The sequence below is a fragment of the Chiloscyllium plagiosum genome, unplaced genomic scaffold (genome assembly GCF_037043375.1).
Source record: "Chiloscyllium plagiosum isolate Xiang-an unplaced genomic scaffold, Cpla_swu_hap1 HiC_scaffold_27, whole genome shotgun sequence".
In the NCBI taxonomy this organism is placed as follows: Eukaryota; Metazoa; Chordata; class Chondrichthyes; order Orectolobiformes; family Hemiscylliidae; genus Chiloscyllium; species Chiloscyllium plagiosum.
The window spans coordinates 39,534,977-39,560,694 of record NW_028270165.1 but is presented as its reverse complement, the minus strand read 5'-3'; the positions used below and the strand labels follow the sequence as shown (position 1 = coordinate 39,560,694).

The 25,718-nt window shown below is 44.8% G+C and overlaps 1 protein-coding gene across 10 annotated transcripts in view; it reads right to left on the bottom strand.

The window, feature by feature from the left end:
• The window catches only part of LOC148143696 (sulfhydryl oxidase 2-like), a 565,239-nt gene extending 541,872 nt beyond the window's left edge, over positions 1-23,367 (bottom strand). For 3 of the 10 annotated variants that reach the window (XM_087974458.1, XM_087974456.1, XM_087974457.1), the window contains exons 1-2: positions 17,478-17,766; positions 15,630-15,823 (exon numbers count right to left, since the gene is read on the bottom strand). In XM_087974458.1, the coding sequence (XP_087830584.1) occupies positions 15,706-15,823; positions 17,478-17,728 (369 nt within the window). In that variant the 5' untranslated portion in view covers positions 17,729-17,766 and the 3' untranslated portion in view covers positions 15,630-15,705. Of the gene's footprint in view, positions 1-1,729; positions 2,346-2,965; positions 3,244-15,629; positions 15,824-17,477; positions 17,767-23,247 lie in introns of those variants that run through there. The other 7 variants (XM_087974455.1, XM_087974461.1, XM_087974462.1 and 4 more) reach the window with 5 other exon arrangements.
• Between the last annotated feature and the right edge of the window lie 2,351 nt (positions 23,368-25,718).

Sequence of the window (25,718 nt, the reverse complement as noted above, 5' to 3'; positions counted from 1 at the left end):
ACAGTGTCATGCAACAGAAATGATATATTGAAAAAAACCTGGATTGCTGTTAAGTCTTTCATCTTTTAGAATGGGTTGCAGGTTTTGCTTCATTAATGTATAAATCCCAGAATATTTTTTAAGTCAGTCTCGAGATGACTTAAGGTTTTATAAAAATAGGTGACATCTCAGCTCTCACAATGTATGAAAGGTGTGAAGTTTGAGTGTGTCTGTATCCAAATCTTGAATCAGAATGGTTCTATTATCAAAGTAGGAATTTATAAAATAATACATGGATTGACTACCTGCCGATTTCTGCTCAAAGCGCACATCGAATGTATCTGCAAATGCAAATTCACCACATAGACCCATGTGTATGTGTTTGCAAGTGTGCATGCTTGGTAACGTTTGTGTGATGGAGTATAAGCCTCTGAGAAGGTGTGTGTGGGGTGTGTTTGTATGTGTGTGTCTGAGAGACCATGTGTATGTAAGAGAGCGTGTGAGTGCATAATGTAGTGGAGTGACCCAAGGTCCCTGTTGAGACCATCCTCATGGGTTCCGAACTTGGCTATCAGCCTCTGCTTGGCCACTAAAAACAATTGAGCAGTTATACAACATGCATTGGAGCGTACTGGGTGGAACTTATCTTTTGCTTTGCAGAAGGTGGGAGGCTCTGGATGAGAGCAAACACATGCTGGAAGACCTTCAGCTCAGAGTTGGAGCTGGAAGCCAGGCTGCATACACATCAGGGGAAAACTTAACCAGCTTTTTATTCCGGGTAATGGTCATTCATCTCCAGACAGAGCCTTCTCATTGGGTCAGTGGACAGGATCAGGTGGGTATGAGTGTGAATCACGCAGGTAAAGAGGATCTGAGAGAGGGGTGCAGGGGGGAGGAGCTAACTGGCTGGGTGGTGGGAGGAAGAACAAAGTTTGGGGGGGGCGGGGAGGAGAAGGTGGTGGTGGTAAGGGACAATAGTGACAGAGATCGTCTCTGTTCTCTGCAGTTGGCAGCAGGATTCAGGAACCAATGTGCTCAGGGCTGGAGAAGTGGGAAAGGGAGGCTGCAGTGGGTGTGGTCCAACAATGTCAGGAGACGACAGCCAGTCAGAAACTACAAAGACAAAGCAGAACCCCAAAGCTATGGGCAGCACAGTGACTCTGTGGCTAGTGCTGCTGCCTCACATTGCCAGGGACCTGGGTTTGATTCCAGCCTCTGAGGACTGTCTGTGTGGACTTTGTGCATGGTTTACCTCTGGGTGCTGCGGTTTCTACCCACAGTCCAACAATCTGCAGTTTAGGGTAATAAGCCAGGGGAAGCTGCAGAGCTATATGGTAGGTGAGTTGGTCTGGTGGGAAGCTGTTTGGAAGTTTGGTGTGAATTAAATGGGCCAAATAGCCTGCAGGGATTATATGATTCTGCTGCCATGACCACATGTATATTGAGAAGTGACTGCTGTGGTCCTGGGAAAGGTGGGATTTGTGGTGTCGCTGCCCGCTGTCCATTCTCTCCCTGTCCCCCCAACCCCTGTCCATTTTCTCTCTCTCGACCCCCAGCCATTCTCTTTCCCTTTTTCCCCCCAGCACCTGTTATTTCTTGTGCCTCAAGACTTCTTTGATTGCTGTATCAAGACTTTCTCAGAAAAGAGAGAGAATGGATGTTGATGAGTCTATATGAGAGATGGGGGTGTATGAGAAATGGCTGATCTTTAAAATGAAGAATAGCTAAAATTATATATTCAGAAACATCATTAAAGCATCTTCAATTTTATTAAAAAGCTGCAGACACCTTTCTGAACCTGCATTGAAATATGCGCAGTTAGGCCACAGTTGAATACAGGCTGTAATGGGTGAATGGCATATTCCTAGTCTTGTGATATAGGTTCCAACTATGTAGAACAAGAGTCACAGAGTCAGCAAAGGACTGCTTATGCTCTTCGGTGTCAGCAAAAATCTGCGCATTCTCCTAGATTTCCGCACAAACGGTTTGTGACCTTCTTTTGATGGTCCAATAGAGAGCCCTGGAGAATCGGAAAGAGACTGGACATCCTGCCATTCAGAGCTCCTCATTCTCTGAATGCGGAAGTTGGACAATGAGCTTTGGAAGCTGCTAATCTCTCCCTGAATGATGGTTGAGCTTCACCCCAGACTGCAACTTCATTCCTCTGTCCAACATCTGTGAGGTACAGCACTCTTTTTTCCGTTTCTGGTTTTGCATTCTGGGCTTCAATTGTTGACTTACAGCAAGTGAAAGGAAAGGGAGTGAATCCAGGGAGAGGACGGACTACAGAAACGTTGGTCCAGATCTGTTCTCAGTTGGCAAACACATGGCAATTGCATTACCACAATGTGGTAATATAGCCTTTACTGTGGAATAAAAAGCAGAAAGGAGTTGCAATGTCAAAAGTGACACATTGGGATGCAGATGCTAGAGGTTAAGAGTCAAAGTGTGGCGCTGGAAAAGCACAGCAGGTCAGACAGTATCCGAGGAACAGGAGAGTCAACATTTCCAACATGAGCCCTTCATCAGGAATGATGTGTGGATGTACAAAGGGCCTTCTACAGGCCGCCAACTTACGGAACGTTTCAGAGAACACCTCTGGGACACCCGGACCAACCAACCCAACCACCCTGTGACTCAACACTTCAACTCCCCCTCCCACTCCACCAAGGACATGCAGGTCCTTGGACTCCTCCATCGCCAAACCATTGCAACACGACAGCTGGAGGAAGAGCGCCTCATCTTCCACCTAGGAACCCTCCAACCACAAGGGATGAATTCAGATTTCTCCAGTTTCCTCATTTCCCCTCCCTCCACCTCGTCTCAGTCCCAACCCTCGAACTCCGCACCACCTTCCTAACCTGCAATCTTCTTCCTGACCTCTCCACCCCCACCCCCACTCCGGCCTATCACCCTCACCTTAATCTCCTTCCACCTATCGCATTTCCAATGCCCCTCCTCCAAGTCCCTCCTCCCGACCTTTTATCTTAGCCTGCTTGGCACACTCTCCTCATTCCTGAAGAAGGGCTCATGCCCGAAACAGCGATTCTCCTGTTCCTAGGATGCTACCTGACCTGCTGCGCTTTTCCAGCAACACATTTTCAGCTCAGCGTCCTTCTACACTAGTCAATGCCAATTGTCAGACAGGTGAAACAAGCAATCAGCAAGGCAAGTGATATATTAGCAAGAGGAATTGAGTTCAGAAGTGAGGATGTCTTCCTGCAGTTGTGAAGGGTCATTGAATATATTCAAGGCTGAATTCATCTGATTTTTGAACAAAGTGGATGGTGATGGGGAAATTAAAAAAAATGTTTTTAAGACCAGTACAGAATAGTTACAAAGTAATACAGCACAGAAACAGACCCTTCAGTCCAACTAGTCCATGCTGACTATATTCACAAACTAAACTAGTCCCATCTAGTTTGACCTATATCCCTCCAAACCTTTCCTATTAATGTACTTATCCAAATGTCTTAAATGTTGACAGTTCCTGCATCCACCATTTCCTCAGGACATTGAAAGAGTGATTCCACACGTAAACCAAAAGAAAAAGGTGCTCTTCATGTCTTTTTTTTTAATCTTTCTCCTCTCACCTTAAAAATGTACTCCCTAATCTTGAAACCCCCACCTGAAGGAAACAGCATCTGCCATGCACATCAATATCCCTTCTTGACTTTATAAACTAAGGTCACCTCTCAACCTCTTGTGCTGCAGTGAAAAGTGTCCCAGCATATCCACCTCGATGGAGGTATATTCATAGTTGAAACTTTATTGCTGGAACAGCACAGCAGGTCAGGCAGCATCCAGGGAACAGGAGATTCGACGTTTCGGGCACAGGCCCTTCTTCAGGAATTCGACGTTTCGGGCACAGGCCCTTCTCCTGTTCCCTGGATGCTGCCTGACCTGCTGTGCTGTTCCAGCAATAAAGTTTCAACTTTGATCTCCAGCATCTGCAGACCTCACTTTCTCCTCGGAGGTATATTCATATCCAGTTATGATCTGTTCAATGCTGGTGCAGGCCCGAAAGACCAAATGGCCTACTCCTGCTCCCAATTCTCACCCTCATGAGTCTAAGGACAGCAAGAGACCATAAAACATTGGAGCACAAAATTAGGCTATTCAGCCCATCAGGTATCTTCATACCATTCAATCGTGGCGGATAAGTTTCTCAATCCCATTCTCCCGCTTTCTCCCCGTAACTCTCGATCCCCTTGATACTCAAGAGCCTATCTATCTCAGTCTTAAATATCCTCAGCGACCTGGCCTGCACAGCCTTCTGTGGCAATGAATTCAATAGATTCGCCACTCTCTGGTTGAAAGGTTCCTCCTTATCTCGGTTCTAAAAGGTCTTCCCTTTACTCAAAGGCTGTGGCCTCGGTTTCTAGTCTCTTCTGTCAGTGGAAACATCTTCCCAACATCCACTCTGCCCAGGCCGTTCAGTGTTCGGTATGTTTCAATTAGATCTCCCCTGTGTGGGGGCCTGTGTTATGGACTAAACCAGACCATGCAAAACATTCTTAAGCAGGCAGCCCCACACTATAACTTTGCAATTTGTTTCAGTAAGTGTACAGTAAAAATTACCTGGAGTAAGTTAGCTTGGTTGATTACTAGATTTTAAAACAGACAACAATTATTCACAAAATTACACAATTAAAACACAAAGATCAGAATAAAGAACCCCTACAGAACTCAGCCTATCCAACTAGACTTAATTATGCTGTTCGAATATATACAACAGTCCCAATAAGCAAACTCAATTTGAAAACCAGTATAAATAGAACACATACTTACAGATTGAAGTTGAGAGGCAGAAAAGAGAGACAGAGTTTCCACACAGCTCCCTGAACTTCCAACCAGTTCGAGAGCTGACTACGTCCCTTTTTTTATACAGGTCACTTCTAAAATATGACCACGTTGGCCTGAAATCTCATCAGTTTACATATAAACAAAAGACCTCTTAAAATCCTTTTCATCTCTGTACCAAACCAGACTGCTCGGAGATTGACCCAGTTTATTACCCCTCTGGGAAAAAAAGTCAAAGACACAGTCTCCTTGAGCCAAGGAACATCTTTTAGGAAAAAAAGGTACTAGCTTTGTGACACCTGTTAATCAGTAAGAACCAGACACTTCAGGATGAGGTACAGCAGGGATTAGGTTCAACAAAGTGAGAATGGAGGGAGTGAGAGAGGATATGGGGCCTCTGGAAGGTAGGATAAAATGGCTGAAGGAGCTGCACAAGATGGCTTCTGCATTGCTACGTGACGAGCTGCTGCTTGTGTCTATAGCTGTATAAACAACTAACTACTAAAACCACTAGAATGCAGAAGTAGACCAATGAGAAAGTACTAACCACACTCTCAAGATAAAGATGACCTAACCTTTATGACTTAACTCGTTTACCAATTATAAGAGTCATAGAGATGTACAGCATGGAAACAGACCCTTCAGTCCAACCCGTCCAGATATCTCAACACAATAGAGTCCCACCTACCAGCACCCAGCCCATATCCCTCCAAACCCTTCCTATTCATCCAAATGCCTTTTAAATGTTACAATTATATCAGCCTCCACCGCATTCTCTGGCAGTTCATTTCATACACGTACCACCCTCTGTGTGAAAAAGTTGCCCCTTAGGTCTCTTTTATATCTTTCCCCTCTCACCCTAAACATATGCCCTCTAGTTCTGGACTCCCCGACCCCAGGGAAAAGACTTAGTCTATTTACCCTATCCATGCCCCTCATAATTTTGTAAACCTCTATAAGGTCACCCCTCAATCTCTGACGCTGCAGGGAAAACAGCCCCAACCTGTTCAGCCTCTCCCATAGCTCAAATCCTCCAACTTTGGCAACATGCTTGTAAATCTTTTCTGAACCCTTTCAAGTTTCACAACATCTTCCCGATAGGAAGGAGACCAGAATTGCACGCAATATACCAACAATGGCCTAACCAATGTCCTATACAGCCGCAACATGACCTTGGAGTTTGGAACCTGAAACAGCCTGGAAAGAGGAATTCACGGCATGAAGTTGCTATACAGTCACTCACTTGTAGCTGAAGCTTTGGCCATGGAGAAACCTGAGGAATCCTGCCCCATGAAGAAACCATGGAAGTGTGGCAACTCCGGGAAAGGCTGTTCCTCTGCACAGAGTGCAGGAAGGCCTATACAAGTTATTCATTCTGCTGAGGCACCAGTGGGTCCATGCCAGGGAGAGGCCTTCAGCTGCCCAGAGTGCAGTAAGAGCTTTACCCATGCCTGTGCCCTGCCGACCCACAGCAATATGGTTGACTCAACACTGCCCCAGCCGGGCAAATGTGTGGGGAGAAACTGACTTGGATGCAGTGTATGGGATGAAATTGCTGGGTGAGGCAATACCTCCTCCGGGTTACGGCTGTACCAAGGATGCAATTACAAAGGGACAACTCGGTGGTGACCAATAGTAAAGAAAGTGGAGTGGGGAGTGTGTGAGCTTTGACCTTGAGCTATCTTTTATGTGTCTTTTTGTTGAGGAGATCTGAAGCTGTAACAAAGTTGGGTCGCATTGAAGGTGACCTGAACTTATCGCCGGGCTCAGACTCTCATTGAAAGCTTTGAACTCCAAGAGGTTTTGTTTTAAAGCTGATCCTTTCTTTCAGCCTCCTGCACTGAATTTCCAATGTCATGTATCAGCAGGAGCAGTGAATGAGTATCTAGTTTTGTTTGAAATTGTAAGTTTTTCAGGAGTGCAGAGTGCTTCGCTTCATCAGCATTGTAATGTTTCCTGGCAGCACCAGGAGGTGTGGGCTGTGTTCACTAGAATTGTGGTGGAGGTGCCGGTATTGGACTGCGGTGGGTAAAGTTAAAAATCACACAACACCAGGTTACAGTCCAACAGGTTTATTTGGAAGCACTAGCTTTTGGAGCGCTGCTCCTTCATCGGGGAGTTGTGGTGCATGATCATAAGACTGAGATTTTATAGAAAAAGATCAGTGTCATGCAAGTGATAGGATATATTGAACAACCCTAGGTTGCTATTCAGTCTTTCCTCTTTTAGAACGGGTTGCAGGTTTCAGTTCATTAATATGTAAATCCCAGAACACAGAGTCACAGAGATGTACAGCATGAAAACAGACCCTTCGGTCCAACTTGTCCATGCCAACCAGATATCCTAACCCAATCTAGTCCCACTTGCCAGCACCTGGCCCATATCCCACCAAACCCTTCCTATTCATATACCCATCCAAATGCCTCTTAAATGCCCTACCAATGTCCTCTACAACATGACCCCCCAACTCCTGTACTGAATACTCTGACCAATAAAAGAAAGCATACCAAACACCCTCTTCACTATCCTATCTACCTGCAACTCCACTTTCAAGGAGCTATGAACCTGCACTCCGAGGTCTCTTTGTTTAACAACACTCCCTAGGACCTTACCATTAAGTGTTTAAATCAGAGTGGCACTGGAAAAGCACAGCAGGTCAGGTAGCATCCGAGGAACAGGTAAATCAACATTTCGGGCAAAATCCCTTCATCAGGAATAGAGCTTTATTCCTGACGAAGGGCTTTTGTCTGAAACATCAATTTTCCTGCACCTCGGATGCAGCCTGACTTGCTGTGCTTTTCCAGCACCACTGATCGAAACTCTGGTTTCCAGCATCTGCAGTCCTCATTTTGCCTCGTTGATCCTTACCATGAAGTGAAAAAATCCTGCTAAGATTTGCTTTCCCAAAATGCAGCACCTCACTTTTATCTGAATTAAACTACATCTGCCACTTCTCAGCCCATTGGCCCATGTGGTCAAGATCCTGTTGTAATCTGAGGTAACTCTCTTCGCTGTTCACTACCCCTCCAACTTTGGTGTCATCTGCAAACTTACTAACTGTTCCTCTTATGCTTATATCCAAAATCATTTAGGTAAATGACAAAAAGTAGAGGACCCAGCACTGATCCTTGTGACACTCCACTGGTCACAGGCCTCCAGCCTGAAAAACAATCCTCCACCACCACCCTCCGTCTTCTACCTTTGGAGCCAGTTCTGTATCCAAATGGCTAGTTCTACCTGTATTCCGTGAGATCGAACCTTGCTAATCAGTCTCCCATGGGCAACCTTGTCGAACGCCTTACTGAAGTCCATATACATCACATCTACCACTCTTCCCTCATCAATCCTCTTTGTTACTTCCTCAAAAAACTCAATCTGACTATCCCTAATCAGTCGTTGCCTTTCCAAATACATGTACATACTGTCCCTCAGGATTCCCTCCAACAACTTCGGCTCACTGGTCTCTAGTTTGCTGGCTTGTCCTTACCACCCTTCTTAAACAGTGGCAACACGTTACCCAACCTCCAGTCTTCCAGCACCTCACCTGTTGACGATCAATGATACAAATATCTCAGCAAGAGGCCCAACAATCACTTCTCTAGCTTCTCACAGAGTTCTAGGGTACACCTGATCAGGTCCTGGGAATTTATCCACTTTTAGGTGGTTTCAAGACATGCAGCATTTCCTCCTCTGTAATATGGACATTTTGCAAGATGTCACCATCTATTTCCCTACAATCTATATCTTCCATATCCTTTTCCACAGTAAATACTGATGCAAAATACTAATTTAGTATCTCCCCCATTTTCTGCGGCTCCACACAAAGACCGCCATGCTGATCTTTGAGGGGCCCTATTCTCTCCCTAGTTACCCTTTTGTCCTTTATATATATATGTAAAAACTCTTTGGATTCTCCTTAATTTTACTTGCCAAAGCTATCTCATGTCCACTTTTTGCCCTCCTGATTTCCCTCTTAAGTATACTTCTACTTCTTTTATACTCTAAGGATTCACTATACATAACATATGCTTCCTTTTTCTTAACCAAACCCTCAATTTCTTTCGTCATCCAGCATTCCTTATACCTACCAGCCTTTCCTTTTACCCTAACAGGAATATACTCTCTCTGGATTCTCATTATCTCATTTCTGAAGGCTTCCCATTTTCCAGCCGTCCCTTTACCTGCGAACATCTGTCCCCAATCAGCTTTCAAAAGTTCTTGCCGAATACCGTCACAATTGGCCTTTCTCCAATTTACAATCTGGTCAATCCTTTTCCATCATTATTTTAAATCTAATAGAATTATGGTCGCTGGCTCCAAAGTGCTCCCCCACTGACACCCCAGTCACCTGCCCTGCCTTATTTCCCAAGAGTAAGTTAAGGTTTGCACCTTCTCTAGTTGGTACATCCGCATACCGAATCAGAAAATTGTCTTGTACATACTTGACAAATTCCTCTCCATCTAAACATTTAACACTATGGCAGTCCCAGTCTATGTTTGGAAAGTTAAAATCCCCTATCATTACCACCCTATTTTTCTTCCAGATAGCAGAAATCTCCTTACAAGTTTGTTTCTCAATTTCCCTCTGACTATTAGGGGGTCTATGATACAATCCCAATAAGGTTATCATCCCTTTCTTATTTCTCAGTTCCACCCAAATAACTTCCCTAGATGTATTTCCGGTAATATCCTCCCTCAGCACAGCTGTAATGCTATCCCTTATCAAAAATGCCACCCCACCCCCTCCTCTCTTGCCTCCCTTTCTATTCTTCCTGTAGCACTTGTACCCTGGAACATGAAGCTGCTGGTCCTGCCCATCCCTGAGCCACGTTTCTGTAATTGCTATGATATTCCAGTCCCATGTTCCTAACCATGCCCTGAGTTCATCTGCGTTCCCTGTTAGGCCCCTTGAATTGAAATAAATGCAGTTTAACTTATTAGTCCTACCTTGTCCCTGCCTGCCCTAACTGTTTGACTCGCTTCTTTTTTAAGTCACGTTCTCGAGATGACTTAAGGTTTTATTTTAAAAAGAAAGGGTGGCATCTCAGCTCAAACAATGCATGAAAAGTGTGATGTTCGAGTCTGTCAGTATCCCAGTCTTGAATCAGACTGGTTCTTTTTCCAAAATAGGAATTTATAAAATGTTACATGGATTGACTGCCTGCAAATTGTGTGCTGTTTGAGCCAAATTGAATGAATCTGCAAATATAACTCTGCCAATACAAAGTAATCTCATAGAGTTAAGTGTGTGTGTCCATGCATGCATGAGAGAGTCTGATTGTGTGCATGTGGGTTTGTGTGGAGAGTGCATGTAAGCATGTGCGCATGCTTGGTAAAGTGTGTGTGGTGGAGTGTTGGGGTGTGTGTGTGTGTGTGTGCGCTATGAATAAAAGCGAGGGATTGTGTTTTGCTAAAACAAGGGCAGGCAGGACTTGTACAGTTAATGGTAGGGTTTTGGGTCATGTTGTAAAACAGAGAGACATGGGGGAGTAGGAGTTCAGGTACACAGTTCTTTGAAAGTTGCATCACTGGTCGGTAGGGTGGTAAAGAAGGCATTTAGCACAAATGCCTTCATTGTTCATGCTGTTGAGTTTCTGAGTTGAGACATCATGTTGAGGTTATACAGAATGTTGGTGAGGCCATTTTACAGTACTGAGTACAGTTCTGGTGACCCTGTAATAGGAAGAACTCTATTAGAGGGGGTTTGGTAAAGATTTACCAGAACGTCACCAGGACTGGAGGGTTTGAGTTATAAGGAGAGGGTGGAGCACAGGAGGTTGAGGGGTGACCTCATTGAGATTTATAAAATCTGAGGAGTGGAGGTAAGGATTATAGCAAAGGGCTGTTCCTTAGCATCGGGGTGCTCAAAACGGTGGGGTGGGGGCGCATATTGTTCTAATGAGAAAGGGAGAGAGATTTAAAAGGAACCTGAAGGGCAACGTTTTGACTGAGTGTTGTTTGCATGTGGAATGAACTTGCTGAGGATGTGGTAGATGCAGGTACAGCTACAACATTTAAACGACATTTAGATGGGTACATGAAGAGAAAGGTTGAGAGGGATATGGGCAAATGCAGGCAAATGGGACTAGTTTAATTTGGGAATCCTGGTCGGTATGAAGGGGTTGGACCATGCTATATACCTCTATGAACCAGAAGTGATCTTATTCAAACCAGTAGAATTCTGAAAGGGGCTTGACAGGATAGATGCAGATAAAATTCTCCTTTGTTGGGGGCGTCATGGAATCCTGACAACGTGGAAGCAGGTCATTCGGCCCATCTATTCCATTCTGGCCCTCTATGTTGCATCCCACCCATACCTACCCCCTTACTCCGTATTTCCCATGGCTAATCCATCCTAACTTGCACATCCCTGGCAATAGGACTCAGCTGGAGAGGTTCTCACACAATGTCGAAGGCATTGAAACCCATCATTCAGGGAACCCCTAGCTTTTGTCACGACACTACAGATTTCTTACAGAAACTCAGCACCCATGGACCAGTACTCTCATAATGTCGGCATCACGGCAACAGCCTCATTACTCAATGCCAATCTCTGACCACCGTCCTACAACTCATCCACTTTATCCTCGATCACAACATCTTCACCTTTGACAACCAGTTCTTCATCCAGACACATGGAACAGCCATGGGACCAAATTTGCACCCCAATATGCCAACATTTTTACGCACAGGTTCGAACAAGACGACTTCTCTACGCAGGACCTCCAACCAACACTATACACCAGGTACATTGACGACACTTTCTTCTTCTGGACGCATGGAGAGGAGTCACGGAAAAAGCTATACAGTGATATCAACATGTTCCATCCCACCATCAAACTCATTTTGGACTATTCTCTACTATCTGTCTCATTCTTGGACACCTGCATCTCCATCAAGGATGGGCAGCAACTCAGCACCACACACAACCTCAAACCCACACATAACCTCACGATGCTACACTTCTCCAGCTTCCACCCAAAACAGCCATCCCCTTATGGACAAGCCCTACGCATACACAGGATCTGTTCAGATGAGGAGGAACGTGACGGGCACTTAGAAATATTCAGGGATGCTCAACTCATTGACCGCCGGTTCCAACATGCCATGGTGAACCATGGGAAATGCAGGGTTATAGTTTCATAGTAATAGAAGCAAGAGTAGGCCATTTGGCTCGCCCAGTCCGCTCCGCCATTTATTAAGATCATGGCTGATTTATCCATCGTCTCAGCTCCTCCTCCCTGCATTGTACCAACTACCCTTAAGTCCCTGACCATGCAAAACCCATCCAACCGTGTCTTCAATATACTTAATGAAGCTGCCTCTACTGCTTCCACAGGCAAAGAATTCCATAGATTCATGACTCTCTGGGAATAGTGGTTCCTCTTAATGTCTGTCCTAAATCTACTCCCCCTAATCTTGAGACCTGGTCTCATCCACCAGCAGAAATGTGTGGATAGGGTAGGGCTGCATTCCACAGTGCAATGAATTCCCATCTCCCACCAAAATCCCGGATGTACTCAGTTGCAGTCTCACAATTGAAAGATTTTACTGTAACTTCTTCTGCTCCCACTAAGGGCAAAAAAGTCCATTCTTCATAACCACATTTCTGCTTTCACCGAAGACGATTAGAATCATATAGCATGGAATCAGACCCTTCCGTCCAACCCGTCCGTACCGACCAGATATCCTAATTAATCTCGTCTCATTTGCTAGCATTTAGGCCACATCCCTCTAAACCCTTCCTATTCATGTACTCAGCCAGATGCCTTTTAAAATGTTGTAATTGTACCAGCCTCCTCCACTTCCTCTGTTAGTTTGTTCCATACATACACCACCCTCTGCATGAAAAAAATGCCTCTCAGGTCCCTTTCCTCACCCACCTTAAACCTATGCCACTCTTGTTCTGGACTCCCCTACCCTGGGAACAAACCCTATTCACCCTATCCATGCCCCTTAGAAACTTCTAAGGTCACCTCAGCCTTGAATACTCCAGGGAAAACATTGCTGGCCTACTCAGCCTCTCCCTGTAGCTCAAACTCACCAACTCTGGCAACAGCCTTGTAACTCTTTTCAAAACCCTTTCAAAGTTTCACAACATCTTTCCTATAGTAGAGAGACCAGAACTGTATACAGTATTCCAGATCTCCTGTACTGCCTCAACATAACCTCCCAACTCCTATACTCAATCCACTGACCAATAAAGGAAAGCATACCAAACACTTTCTTCACTACCATTTCTACTTGTGACTCCACTTTCAAGGAAAGGAACCTACACTCCCTGTCTCTTGGTTCAGGAACACTCCCCAGGACCTGACCATTTAGTGTATAAGTGTATAAGTCCTGTCCCAATTTGCCTTTCCAAAATGCAACACCTCACATTTCTCTAAATTAAACTCCATCTACCATTCCTCGGCCCATTGGCCTATCTGATAAATTATAATTCATAATGAACTCTCTTTCCTCTCTTATTCCTGAGAAGCTAAAAATCTCCATCCCACACACTCTCCCTCCATTTTTACTTTGCTGAACCTCATCCTGAAGGGTCTGGATCATTCCGATGAACAGGTCCACACTCAGGGGGATCTAACTGAAACATACAGAATACTGAACAGCCTGGCCAAAGTGGACATTGGGAAGATGTTTCCCCGGTAGGAGAGACTAGGACTCGATGGCACAGCCTTCGAGTAAAGGGAAAACCTTTCAGAATAGAGGCAAGGAGAAACTTCATCAGCCAGAGAGCAGTGAATCTATGGAATTCATTGCCACAGAAGGCTGTGGAGGACAAGTCACTGAGAAAATTTAAGACGGAGACAGATCGGTTCTTGAGTATCAAGGGGATTGAGCGTTACAGGGAGAAAGTGGAAGAATGGGTTTGACAAAACTCATCAGCCATGATAAAATGATGGAGCAGAGCTGATGGGCAGATTAGCATTATTTCTGCTCCTATGTCTTGTGGTCTGTTGATGTCCTGGACACAGTGTCAGAATTGGGAGCAGGAGTAGGCCATTTGGTCTTTCGAGCTTGGACCTGCATTGAACAGATCATAACTGGATATGAATCTACTTCCATTTCGGTGGATAGGCTGAGACGTTTTCACTGGAAGTAAGTGAGGGCTGCAGATGCTGGAGATCAGAGTCCAGAGTGCGGTGCTAGAAAGTTACAGGTCAGGCAGCATCTGAAAAGCAGGAAAATCGACGGTTCAGGCATATGTCCTTCATCAGAGCTTATGCCCAAAACGTAGATTTTCCTGCTGCTCGGATGTTGCCTGACCAGCTGTATTTTTCCAGCACCACACTCGTTTTCACTGGACCACAGGAGATTGAGAAGTGACCTTATAGAGGTTTACAAAATCATGAAGGGGATAGATGAGATGAAAGGCAGGGGCCTTTCCCTGGGTGGGGGTTTCAAGATTAGAGAGCAATTTTGAAGGAGAGAGGACAAAGGTTTAAAAAGTCATGAGATCCATGATTTTTTTTTTAAACAGAGTGGTTTGTGTGGAATGAATGTCCAGAGGAAGTGGTGGATGCAGGTACAGTTACAATGTTTAAAAGGCATTTGGATAAGTACATGAATAGGAAAGGTTCTGAGGGATATGGGCCAATCTAGGTGAGACTAGTTTAGTTTCAGTACATAGTCAGCATGGAGTAGTTGGACTGAAGGGTCTGTTTCTGTGTTGTATGACTAACTGTTCTGTACTGATCTTAAAACCATTTTCTGCTTTCCCCCCATAAACATCCACTTCTTTGTTGTTCAAAGATCAAGTGAACCTAGCCTTGAATATATTCAATGAGCCACTAACTGCAGGAAGACATCCCCAATTCTGAACTCAGTTCCTCTTGCTAATGTACCACTTGCTTTGCTCATTGATTGCTGCACCTGTCTGACAACTGGCGTTCGCTTGACACTGAACCCCCTTTGTACATCCATACATCATTCCTGATGAAGGGCTCATGCCCAAAACGTGGATTGTCCTACTCCTCGGATGCTGCCTAACCTGCTGTGCTTTTCCAGCACCACACTTTTCAACTCTGATCTCCAGTATCTGCAGACCTCATCTTCTCCACATCCCAATATATCACCATTTAAACAATGCACCTCCTTTCTGTTTTTTTTTCACAGCAAAGGCAATAACTTCAAATTGCGGTACTGTATTTGCCATGTGTTTGCCAAATGTGGTCTTCTCGACATCGGGGAGACCAAACGTAAACTTGGGGAATGGTCCACAGCTGAAGCCGCAGAGTCCGAATGGACCTCCCAGTCACCACCCATTTTAATTCCCCTTCCCGACATCATCACTTTCGGCCTCCTGCATTTCCACAACGAACCAAACTGTAAATTAAAGGAACACCTCATCTTCCGCCTGGGCAGCCAACAGCCCGGAGGCCTCAACACCGCGTTTTCCAATTTCAAATAACCTCCCTTTCCATCACCGACTCCCTTCCCAGTCCTTCCCATTCCACTCTTCCTTACCACCAACCAGATTCCTTCCACCCACTTATCAACCAGGTTGTACCCTCTACCTCTCTCCAGCTATCTCCACTTCACCACCCTGTCCCCAGCACACCCTTGTTCTGCATCCTCCCCTACACCCATCCCCAGTCTGGAACAAGGGTTACACCCGAAACGTCAACTTCTCCACCTCCTGATGCTACCTGGCTTGCTGCATTCTTCCAGCCTCCTGCCGGTCTATTTTGCCAATTGAGACACAGACCTGGACCAACATTTCCCGAGTCTGCCCCCTCCCTGGATTTGTTCCCTCTCCTTTCAGTTGCTGCATCTCAACAATTAAACCCCAGAATGAAAAATAAATAGAAAAAGGGGTGAGACAAGAGTGTTGTACTCACAGAGGAAGGAAGGTGCAGTCTGGGCTGAAGCTCAATCTTCATTCTGAGAGAGTGGAGCAGCAGCAGCTTCAGAAGGTCATGGTCCAGCTTCTGCTTTCAGACAGTAGGGGAGCTCTAATTGGCAAGAGGACAAGTCACCTTCAGGTTCTCCAGTGTTCCTTATCGGTCCATCAAAAGAAGATCTTGCGCCTTTTCTGCCGACAGCAAGGAACATGCCAAATATTTTGGTGACACCACTGAACACGCGCCCTGCAATATGCTCTATGGCGATACTAGTGTTACTGACAGATATTAAGTGTCCAAATACCAAGAGGAGAAAAAAGGGTAGAGCCACAATTTTTCTTTCCCACATGGCTTGACATTTTATTGTTTTGGCATTTTGTCTGGCTGCTCAATCTCTTTGTGTTTTCCCCAGTGTAGCGGTAAAGTTCAGAACTAGAGGGCATAGGTTTAGGTTGAGAGTGGAAAGATATAAAAGGTACCTAAGGGGCAACGTTTCCATGCAGAGTGTGGTGCGTGCATGGAAGGAGCTACCGGAGGAAGTTGTGGAGGCTGGTTCAATTACAACATTTAAAAAGGTATCTGGATGGGTATATGAATAGGAAGAGTTTAGAGGGATATGAGCCAAGTGCTGGCAAATGGGACTAGATTAATTTAGGATATCTCGGAGAAAGTGAGGACTGCAGATGCTGGAGATCAGAGTTGAGAGTGTTGGAAAAGCACAGCAGGTCAGGCAGCATCAGAGGAGCAGGAGAATTGACATTTTGGGCATAAGCCCTTCAACAGGAATCTTTTCTGAGGATGTAGAATCTGGGTTGCAGTTCTGGGAAAAGTGAGGCTCTGAGCTTGGGCAGGACTGACTGCAGGTAAAGTAGATGGCTGATAGTGTGCAGTGGAGGATCCAAAAAGAGAATCGTTGGTGAAGGTTTTGGATTTGTAGTGTGTACTGGGGTATCCTGTTCAGGTCCAAATTGGGTTGGTCTGAATGTGGTCTGGAGTCCATGTGGGATCAGATGGTTACATAGCTAAGCAATGAGAAAGGAGATATGGCTGTGGTAGTCAAATTGTTTGAGGACATGGCTGAAGAAATTCTGGGCAGAGGAGAGGACTGGGGGGGGGGGGGTTACAGTGAGAGAGGGACTCTCAGATCTTTATAGACAGAGGAGTAGAACCTCTTCCAGGGAGGCATCCATGGAAGAGACTTCGCAGTAATGTTGAAATCAACTAGGAGAAAGTGAGGACTGTAGATGCTGGAGATCAGAGGAGAGAGAGTGTAGTGCTGTAAAAGCACAGCAGGTCAGGCAGCACCTGGGGAGCAGGAGAATTGACGTTTCCGGCATAAGCACTTCATTATGATGAAGGGCTTATGCCCGAAACATCGATTCTCCTGCTCCTTGGATGCTGCCTGAGCTGCTGTGTTTATCCAGCACTATACTGTCAACACTAATTTTGGATATCTGGTCAGCATGGACAGGTTGGACCAAAGGGTCTGTACAACTCTGAGAAGCATACCTTGACAAATTACAAACTAGTGTATGTCCTTGTTAACAAGGCTTAGTACACCACATGCTTTACTAACCATTCTCAACAGGATCCTACCCCTTCAATGACTGAGGAACATATACATGCTGGTGCATAATCTCCTTCACTAGTATTTACACACTACCCTAGGGAATTGCACAAGTAATAGCAAAGAGCAAACAGCACAAGGATTTTTAAAAAGGGAGGATAAACAGCACAAGGATTAAAAGAGTGAGGGTAAAAATCACAAGCCCCAGTAAAAGCAGATGGAACGGGAGTGTAGGGACGGGACGGGACGCACATTCCTTCCCCCCCAACCTGCCTCACCTTTCACCTCCCGGGCCCAGTACCTTCCAGGTGGCCCCATAGTTGACACAGGGGCCGCCCCACGACCAGTAGAACTCCACCACCCAGGCGGCCGACGAGTTCCCAAGCAGGCCCTTAACCCCATCCGCCTCCAGAATGCTCACCGGCTCCTGCCTGCTGTACAGCCGGCCGGTGTGGCCGTGACACAGCAGCTGCGCCAGGAAGGCGGCGGTGCCCAGTGACGGTGTCTGCCCCGGGCCGCACGGCGCCATTTTCCTAACGGCCGCCCTCCCGCCGCTTCCCCGCTCGAGCGACTTCTCCTCCCAACCGCCTTCGCCCCCGCGTGACGTCTGCACGGGGGGATGGGCGGGGCCGGGGGAGCCTCACCGTCACCAAGCAACAGCCACCTCGCGCTACAACTGCTCATTCACAAAAACAAACTCCCCTGTCTCGCTCTGCAGCTGCAGGGGGGACACTGCCACGTTTCCAGGAGCCCTGTCTACATTGGGAAAGCTCACGGCTCAATTTAAACAGATATTCCGACATATAACGGAACGGCGTCATATCTAAAGGGGGCAATCTGCATTTTAAAGGGACGTGAACATTTTCAAGGGCTATTTCTGCAAATAAAGAGATTTAATGGACAAGAGCTCGTGGGTCCACAGTTAAAATGCTTTAAACAACCGTTTTTTAATTTCACTGCCTTCCCAGGATACAGAATTGCTCTCATCTGAAATTGTTTGCCCAGAAAAAAAATCCAGCAGGAATATGATTGTGGAGCTATCACTAAAAATGTCTAATTTGGGTCACCCAACGTTATTAATGGAAGAACATTATCTCTTCAAGGTTCGATTTGCCCATCAAAATTCATTGAATTTAAGGTGTTCCATTGTTGTTTCAATTATGATCCATTAAAAAGCAATATCCAGTCTAATCTGAGTGCAGAACCAACTCAACTGACTGAACAACCGAAACAACTATTCTGTATGAACTTTAGATGTGACATCCTCTCCCTCTCTCTCTGTTGACCCAATGGGATTAACCAGGGCTGGAAGTACCACTCTCAGAATACGATTGTTGATCTACAGTTTGCTTCTGCTGCTGAACATAAGGATTTAAAAGCTGCTCGCCTGATCCCGCACAATGCACAAAAACAGACTGTTCACCCATGTCTGCGCAGAGGATAATTTTCACTTGGAATGGATCACAAAATAACAACTGTTACCAGTCCCACAACTCATGAGTTTCCTATGGACAAAGTTAAAAATCACACAACATCAGATTGGAATCCAACAGGTTTATTTGGAAGCACTAGCTTTCGGAGCGCTGATCCTTCATCAGGTGGTTGTGGAGAATTAGATCGTGATCCCGGAATTTGTAGCAAAAGAGTCCAGTGTCATGAAAATGTGATACATTAAACAATTTTAGATTAAATCTTCCATCTTTTAGAATGGGTTTCTGCTCTTAATCCCTGAATTTATTTTTAATTACCTTCTCAAGAATGTTATTTAAATGCAGAGTTTTTCTAATAACAGGTGTGAATTCTGTCTGGGTCCCAATGTTGAGTCAGACTGACATTTTTCTGAGATAAGCTCTGCATTTAAATTACACTCTTGAGAAGGTAATTTATAGATTAGGGTGCAAATTAGGGTGGATTGGCTGTGCTAAATTACCTATAGTACCCAGGGATGTGCAAATTAGGGTGGATGGTCCATGGGAAATATGGAGTAAGGGGGTGAATTTGTATTGGCAGGATTATTCTTGCAGATACATTCAATTTTGCTCAAAGAGCACGCAAACTGCAGGCAGTCAATCCATGTAATATTTTATAAATTCCTACTTTGGAAATAGGACCAGTCTGATTCAAGATTGGGATACTGATCGACTCGAACCTCACACCTTTAAAGCATTGTCTGAACTGAGATGTCACCTATTTTTTATAAAACCTTAAGTCATCTCGAGAATGTGATTTAAAAGATTTATATTAATGAACCAAAACCTGCAACCCATTCTAAAAGATGAAAGAGGTAACAGCAATCTAGGCTTGTTCAATATATCCTATCAGTTGCATGACACTGTGATCTTTTGCTATAAAATCTCTGTCTTATTACCCTGCTCCACAGCTACCCGATGAAGGAGCAGCACTCCAAAGCGAGTGCTTCCAAATAAACCTGTTGGACTATAACCTGGTGCTGTGAGATATTTAACTCTATCCACCCCACTCCAATACCAGCCCCTCCATATCATATCTCGTGAACACAGCCCACACCTCCCGGTGCTGCTATTATACTTTACAATGCCAATGAAATGACTTACTCTGCACGTCTGAAAAATTCCCAATTTCTCAAGATACTAGCTTCTCATTCACTGCTCCATTTGATATGCGACATTGGAAACTTAGTGCAGCAGGCTGAAAGAAATGAGCAGCTTTAAAAATTAAAACTCTTGGAGCTCAAAGCTTTCAATGAGAATCTGAGCCCGGCAGTAAGTTCGGGTAACCTTTATTGTGACCCAGCTTTGTTACAGCTTCAGAAGCCCCCCGGCAAAAAAGCGTAGAAAAATGAACTACTTTTTAAACAGTTCAAAGCACACACTCTCCACCCATCCCACCTCACCTTCTTTACTGTTTGTCACCACCAAGCTGTCCCTTTGTAACTGGATCCTTGGTACAGCGTAACTCGAAGGAAGTATTGCCTCACTCAGCAAAAGAAAATTGTCAATTCAGGGTGCAATGCAGCTTCTTGATGAACAACCAGATACGAAATGGTTAACGTCCCCAGGAAGGTGGGAGCAAAATGGAACATCAAGACATTAACACCAACACATTTCAGTCAAACATCTCTGCTCCCAGTAAGGGCAAAACATCCTGAAACTCCAGTCTTCACCATCAGATTTCTGCTTTCACAGAAGACGATTAAAGTCATACAGCACGGAAACAGACCCTTCGGTCCAACTTGTCTGTGCCAAACAGGTATCCTAAATTAATCTAGTCCAATTTGCCTGCATGTGGTCCATATCCCTCCAAATCCTTTCTATTCATGTACCCAACCAGAAGAATTTTAAAATTCCCCTCTCACCTCAAACATATGTCCCTCTAGTTTTGGACTCCTCTACCATGGGGTAAAGACCTTGGGTATTCACCCTAGCCATGCCGCGTATGAATGTCAACATGGTCACCCCTCAGCCTCCGATGCTCCAGGGAAAATATCCCCAGTGTATTCAGGCTCTCCCTGTAGTTTAAACCCTCCAACTCTGGCAACAGCCTTGTCAATATTTTCTGACCCCTTTCAAAGTTACACAATATCTTTCCAATAACAGGGAGACCAGAAACAAATGCAGTCTTCCAAACATGGCCTGTACAGCTGCAACGTGACCTCCTAACTCCTATACTCAATGCTCTGACCAATAAAGGAAAGCATACCAAATGCTTTCTTCACTATCCTGTCTACAGCGACTCCACCTTCAACGAACTATGAACCTGCACTCCAAGGTCTCTTTGTTCTACAACACCCCTCTGAAGTGTGTCAGTCCTGCCTGCATTGCTTGACCAAAATGCAAACCACGCATTTTCATCTGCCACTCCTTGGCCCTTCAGCCCATCCAATCAATTCTAATTTATAGTGAACTCTTTTTTCCTCTCTCATTCCCTAGAATTTGAAAATCTCAATCCCACATACTCTCCCTCCATTCTCAGTTTGCTCAACCTAATCCCTGCTGTACCACAACCTGCAGGGTCTGGTTCATGCTGGTTAACAGGCCCACACTTGGGGGGAGGGGGGTTCTAATTGAAACATAAACAATACTGAATCCTGAACGGCCTGAATAGAGTGGACATTGGGAAGATGTTTCCATTGGTTGGAGAGACTAGAACCAGTGGGCACAGCCTTAGAGTGGTATGGTGGTGAGTGGTGAATCTATGGAATTCACTACCACAGAAGGCTGTGGAGGCCTGTCATTGTGGATATTTAGGACTGAGATGGAGACTTTGAATATCCAGGGGATAGAGGGTTACGGGGACAAAGTGAGAGAATGGGGTTGAGAAACCCATCAGCCATTATTAAATGGCGTAGCAGACCCGATGGGCTGAATGGCCTAATTTCTGCTCCTATGTCCTATGGTCTCTTGCTGTCCTGGACACAGAGTGTGAGAACTGGAATCAGGAGTAAGCTATTTGGTCTTTCAAGCCTGCACCAGCATTCAACAGATCATAACTGGATATGAATCTGCCAACATCTACGTGGATAGGCTGGGACATTTTCACTGGAGCATAGGAGGGTAAGAGGTGACCTTACCGAAGTTTATAAAATCATGAGGGACATAGATGAGGTGACCGCCGTGTATCCTTTCCCTCGGGTGGGGGTTTCAAGATTAGGCAGCAAATTTGAAGGGATGAGGAGAAAGACTTTAAAAAGGCATGAAGGGTAACTTTTTTTGGCATACAGTGGTTTGTGTGTGTAATGAATGTCCAGAAGAAGTGGTGGGTGCAGGTACAGTAACAACATTGAAAAGACATTTGAATAAATACATGAATAGGAAAGGTTGGGAGGGGCATGGGCCAAACGCAGGCAGATGGGACTAGTTTTGTTTGTGAATATAGTCAGCACGGACTAGTTGGATGTATGACTCTAAATGTAACTCTGTAAAATCATTTTCTTGCGTTCACTTATTTGATGTTCAAAAATCAGATGAATGCAGCCTTGGATATATTCAACGACCACCTAACTGGAGGAAAGCATCTGCACTTTACAACAGAATTCCTCTTGGCAAAATACCATTTGCCATGCTGATTGCTTGCTGCGCCTGTCTGACAACTGGCATTGACTGGTGTCGAAGGACGCTGAGGCCCCTTTGTACATCCATACAGCATTCACGATGAAGGGGTCGGGTCCGAAACATCGACTCCCCTGCTCCTTGGATGCTGCCTGACCTACTGTGTTTTCCCAGTGCCACATTTTGACTCGAATCTCCGGCATCTGCAGTTCTCCTTTTCTCCACAACCCAATACATTAATGTTTAAACAATACACCTCCTTTCTGCTTTTTTTCACAACAAAGGCTATAACTTCACATTACGGTATCCATTTGCAAATTGTGGTATTCTCTACATCGGGGAGACCGAGCGTAAACTTGGGAATGGTTCGCCGAGCATTGCAGCCGGGTCCGCAGAGGCTGACCAGACCTCCCCATCACCACCCATTTTAATTCCCCTTCCCACTCCATTTCTGACATGAACATCTTTGGCCTCCTCCATTGCCACAACAAACTAAACCACAACTTGGAGGAACAACACCCCATCTTCCACCTGGGCAGCCTACAGCCCAGAGGACTCAACACAGAGTTCCCCAATTTCAAATAACTTCACTTCCCATCCCGCGATTCCTTTCTCAGCCTCGACCCCTCCTTTGCACTCCTCTCTGCCACCAACCAGATTCCTTCCTCCCATTGACCAATCAGGTCGCACCCTCCACCTGTCTTCACCTATCCCCACTTCACCATCGTGTCCCAAGCACCCCTTTTCTCTGTATCACTCCCTGTACCCAATTCCAGTCCTGAACAAAGGTTACACCAAGATATCGACTCCTCCACCTCCTGATGTTGCCTGGCTTGCTGTGTTCTTGCAGCCTGCTGCCTGTCTATTTTGCCCATTACGACACAGACCTGGACCAACGTTTCCAGAGTCTGTCCCCTCCCGGATTCACTCCCTTTCCTTTCAGTTGTTGCAAGTCAACAATTGAACCCCAGAACGAAAAAGAAATGGAAAAGCGGGTGCAAAAAGAGAGTACCGCATTCACAGATATTGGACAGAGGAAAGAATTTGCATTCTGGTTAAAGCTCAATCTTCATGCAGAGAGAGAGAGGAAGAACAGCAGCTTCAGCACCTCATGGTCCAATTTCCGCATTCAGTCAATGGGATGGCTCTGATTGGCAGGAAGACCAGTCTCTTTCCGGTCCTCCTGGGCGTCCTATTGGTCCATCAAGAGAAGGTCGCGCGCTGTTTTTTCCAGACAGCGATGACAATGCCCAGTGTTTTGCTGACACCGGCAGGCATGCGTAATACGTTTTTTGGAGATGGTGTTATTAATACATTTAAATGTCCAAGTGCCAAAAGGGAAAAAAAGGGTACATCCACAATTGTTTTATTGCTTTTGCATTTTGTCTCGCTGCTCAACCTTTGTACATCTTTTCCCCTTGTTGAGAGAGAGAGAGAGAGACAGACAGACAGTGTCCCCCAGTGAGCTGACTGTGGGAAGGATCTTTAACCAGTTACACAGACTGAAGAACTATTACACTATTCGCAGGAGGGAGTGACTGTACACGTTTCCTGAGTGTGATCACAGTTTCACTTGTTCATCAGAAACAGAGAGCCAAAAGGACACCAGAACTGCGGAGAAGTCGTGGGAATGTGGGGACTGGGGGAAGGGATACCATTCCCTGTCAGCACTGGAGATTCATCAGCTCAGTCGCATTGGGAAGAGGCAGTTCTTCAAAACATTACTACAACATTATTTCCCATTGACAAAAATACATTCACGCTGCCTGATTACCTTGAACTTATACAAGTGCCTTGTCATAACATCTTTAATTATACCTTTCGACATTTTCCCTATGACATATGTTAAGGTAAATGGTCTGCAGTTTCCCATTCTCTGTCTCCCTCCTCGAAAAAAAAAATTGTTTACCAATTTAAAGAAACCTTCCCTGAAACTAATGGCGTTTGGAAAATTAAAACCAATGTTTTAAACTATTTCACTGGTTAGTGTTTCTTTAAGAGTCTTGGATGAAATCCTTCAGGTACCCAGAACTTGTCAACTCATAGTTCCAACAGTTTAGTCAGTTTCCCTGGTAATTGTAATTTTCTTCAGTTCCTCCCTTCTTTTCAATTCCTGATTTACAGCTAGTTCCAGGGTGTTACTTGTATCCTCTCGAGTGAAGACAGATTCAAGCTCTTTTCAATTCATCTACCATCTCTTTATACTCCGTTATTGAATCTCCAGACTCATTTTCTATAGAACCAACACTAATTTTGTTAACTTTTTTAAAGAAAGCTGAAGAAACTTTCCAACCTGTTTTCATATTTTTGGCTAACTTTCGAACCCTAATTGCTGTGCTACTCCTGCATTATTTCAGCTGTTTTGCCCGAGCTGTCAACTCGAGCATTAACCTGTCTGCTTCTTCTATTGAACTGACCTTGATTAAGTGTTGCAAAACACACAAGGACAAGTCTTTCCTCTCCAGAACGTCTTGGTACTGAACATGATAAAATTCACTTTGAAATATTGTTCATTCAAACTTTACCAAGCACATACTACAGATTCAAAATTCAACAATGAGATGCAGTTTTGTTACAATCATTCAGTTTGAAGAGAAAAATTATTCATTTTGAAGAGAAGTTTGAAAACCCAGTCATTAACTGGAAGAACAACTTTTTTTTGTTTAAAAATGTGAAAACCTAATCAACAGGAGTAACTTTGCAGAATAGTATGTATGGCATTAAATTGTAAATCTAGTTTTCTTTCCTTCCCTGCCATAGTTCCCACAAATCTTTATATGAACCTTGATAGTTCATTCACTTACTGGGAATAGTCCAAGACATGCAATATCTTTCTCGGATTCACTTGAATTCTTCTCAGGATTCCAAGTATATCTGGTAATTTTATGAGGATGCCTCCATTAGCTTTTGGCTAAGTGAACTTCTAGATTTCGTTTGAGACTTCAAGGTTTAGATTGATCAGTTTGAATGTTGGTTGGAAATACCTCTGGTTCCTCATGGCTGTCCGTACTTTTAATCTCACAGCACCTAGTGCGTGAATGACTAAGCTGCTGCTGAACACAAACTGCTTTCTGTCAGCAATGCAAACTCCACGGTGGGTTGTTCTCACCATCTGGAAAAATGAAGGGGCAATCTCAGTCAGGATAGCACAACAACACTTCTTCCTCAGGAGACTTATGAAATACAGTACGTCAATAATGACCCTCACTAACTTTTACAGATGCACTATAGAAAGTGTTCTATCTGGATGTGTAACAACCTCGTCTAGCTACTGCTTTGTCCAGAATGATAAGATACCCAGATGGTTTTATGCGCATCGCAGACCATCATAGAAGTCAACCTACCATCCATGGTCTCCACCTACACTTCTCTTTGCCGCTGAAATGCTGCCAACATCTCATCCAACCCCCTAATGCTCTCTCACAACTTCTTTAGTCAGGCAGAAGATACAGAATCTGGAAACACATGCACCAACAGATTCAGAAAGAGCTT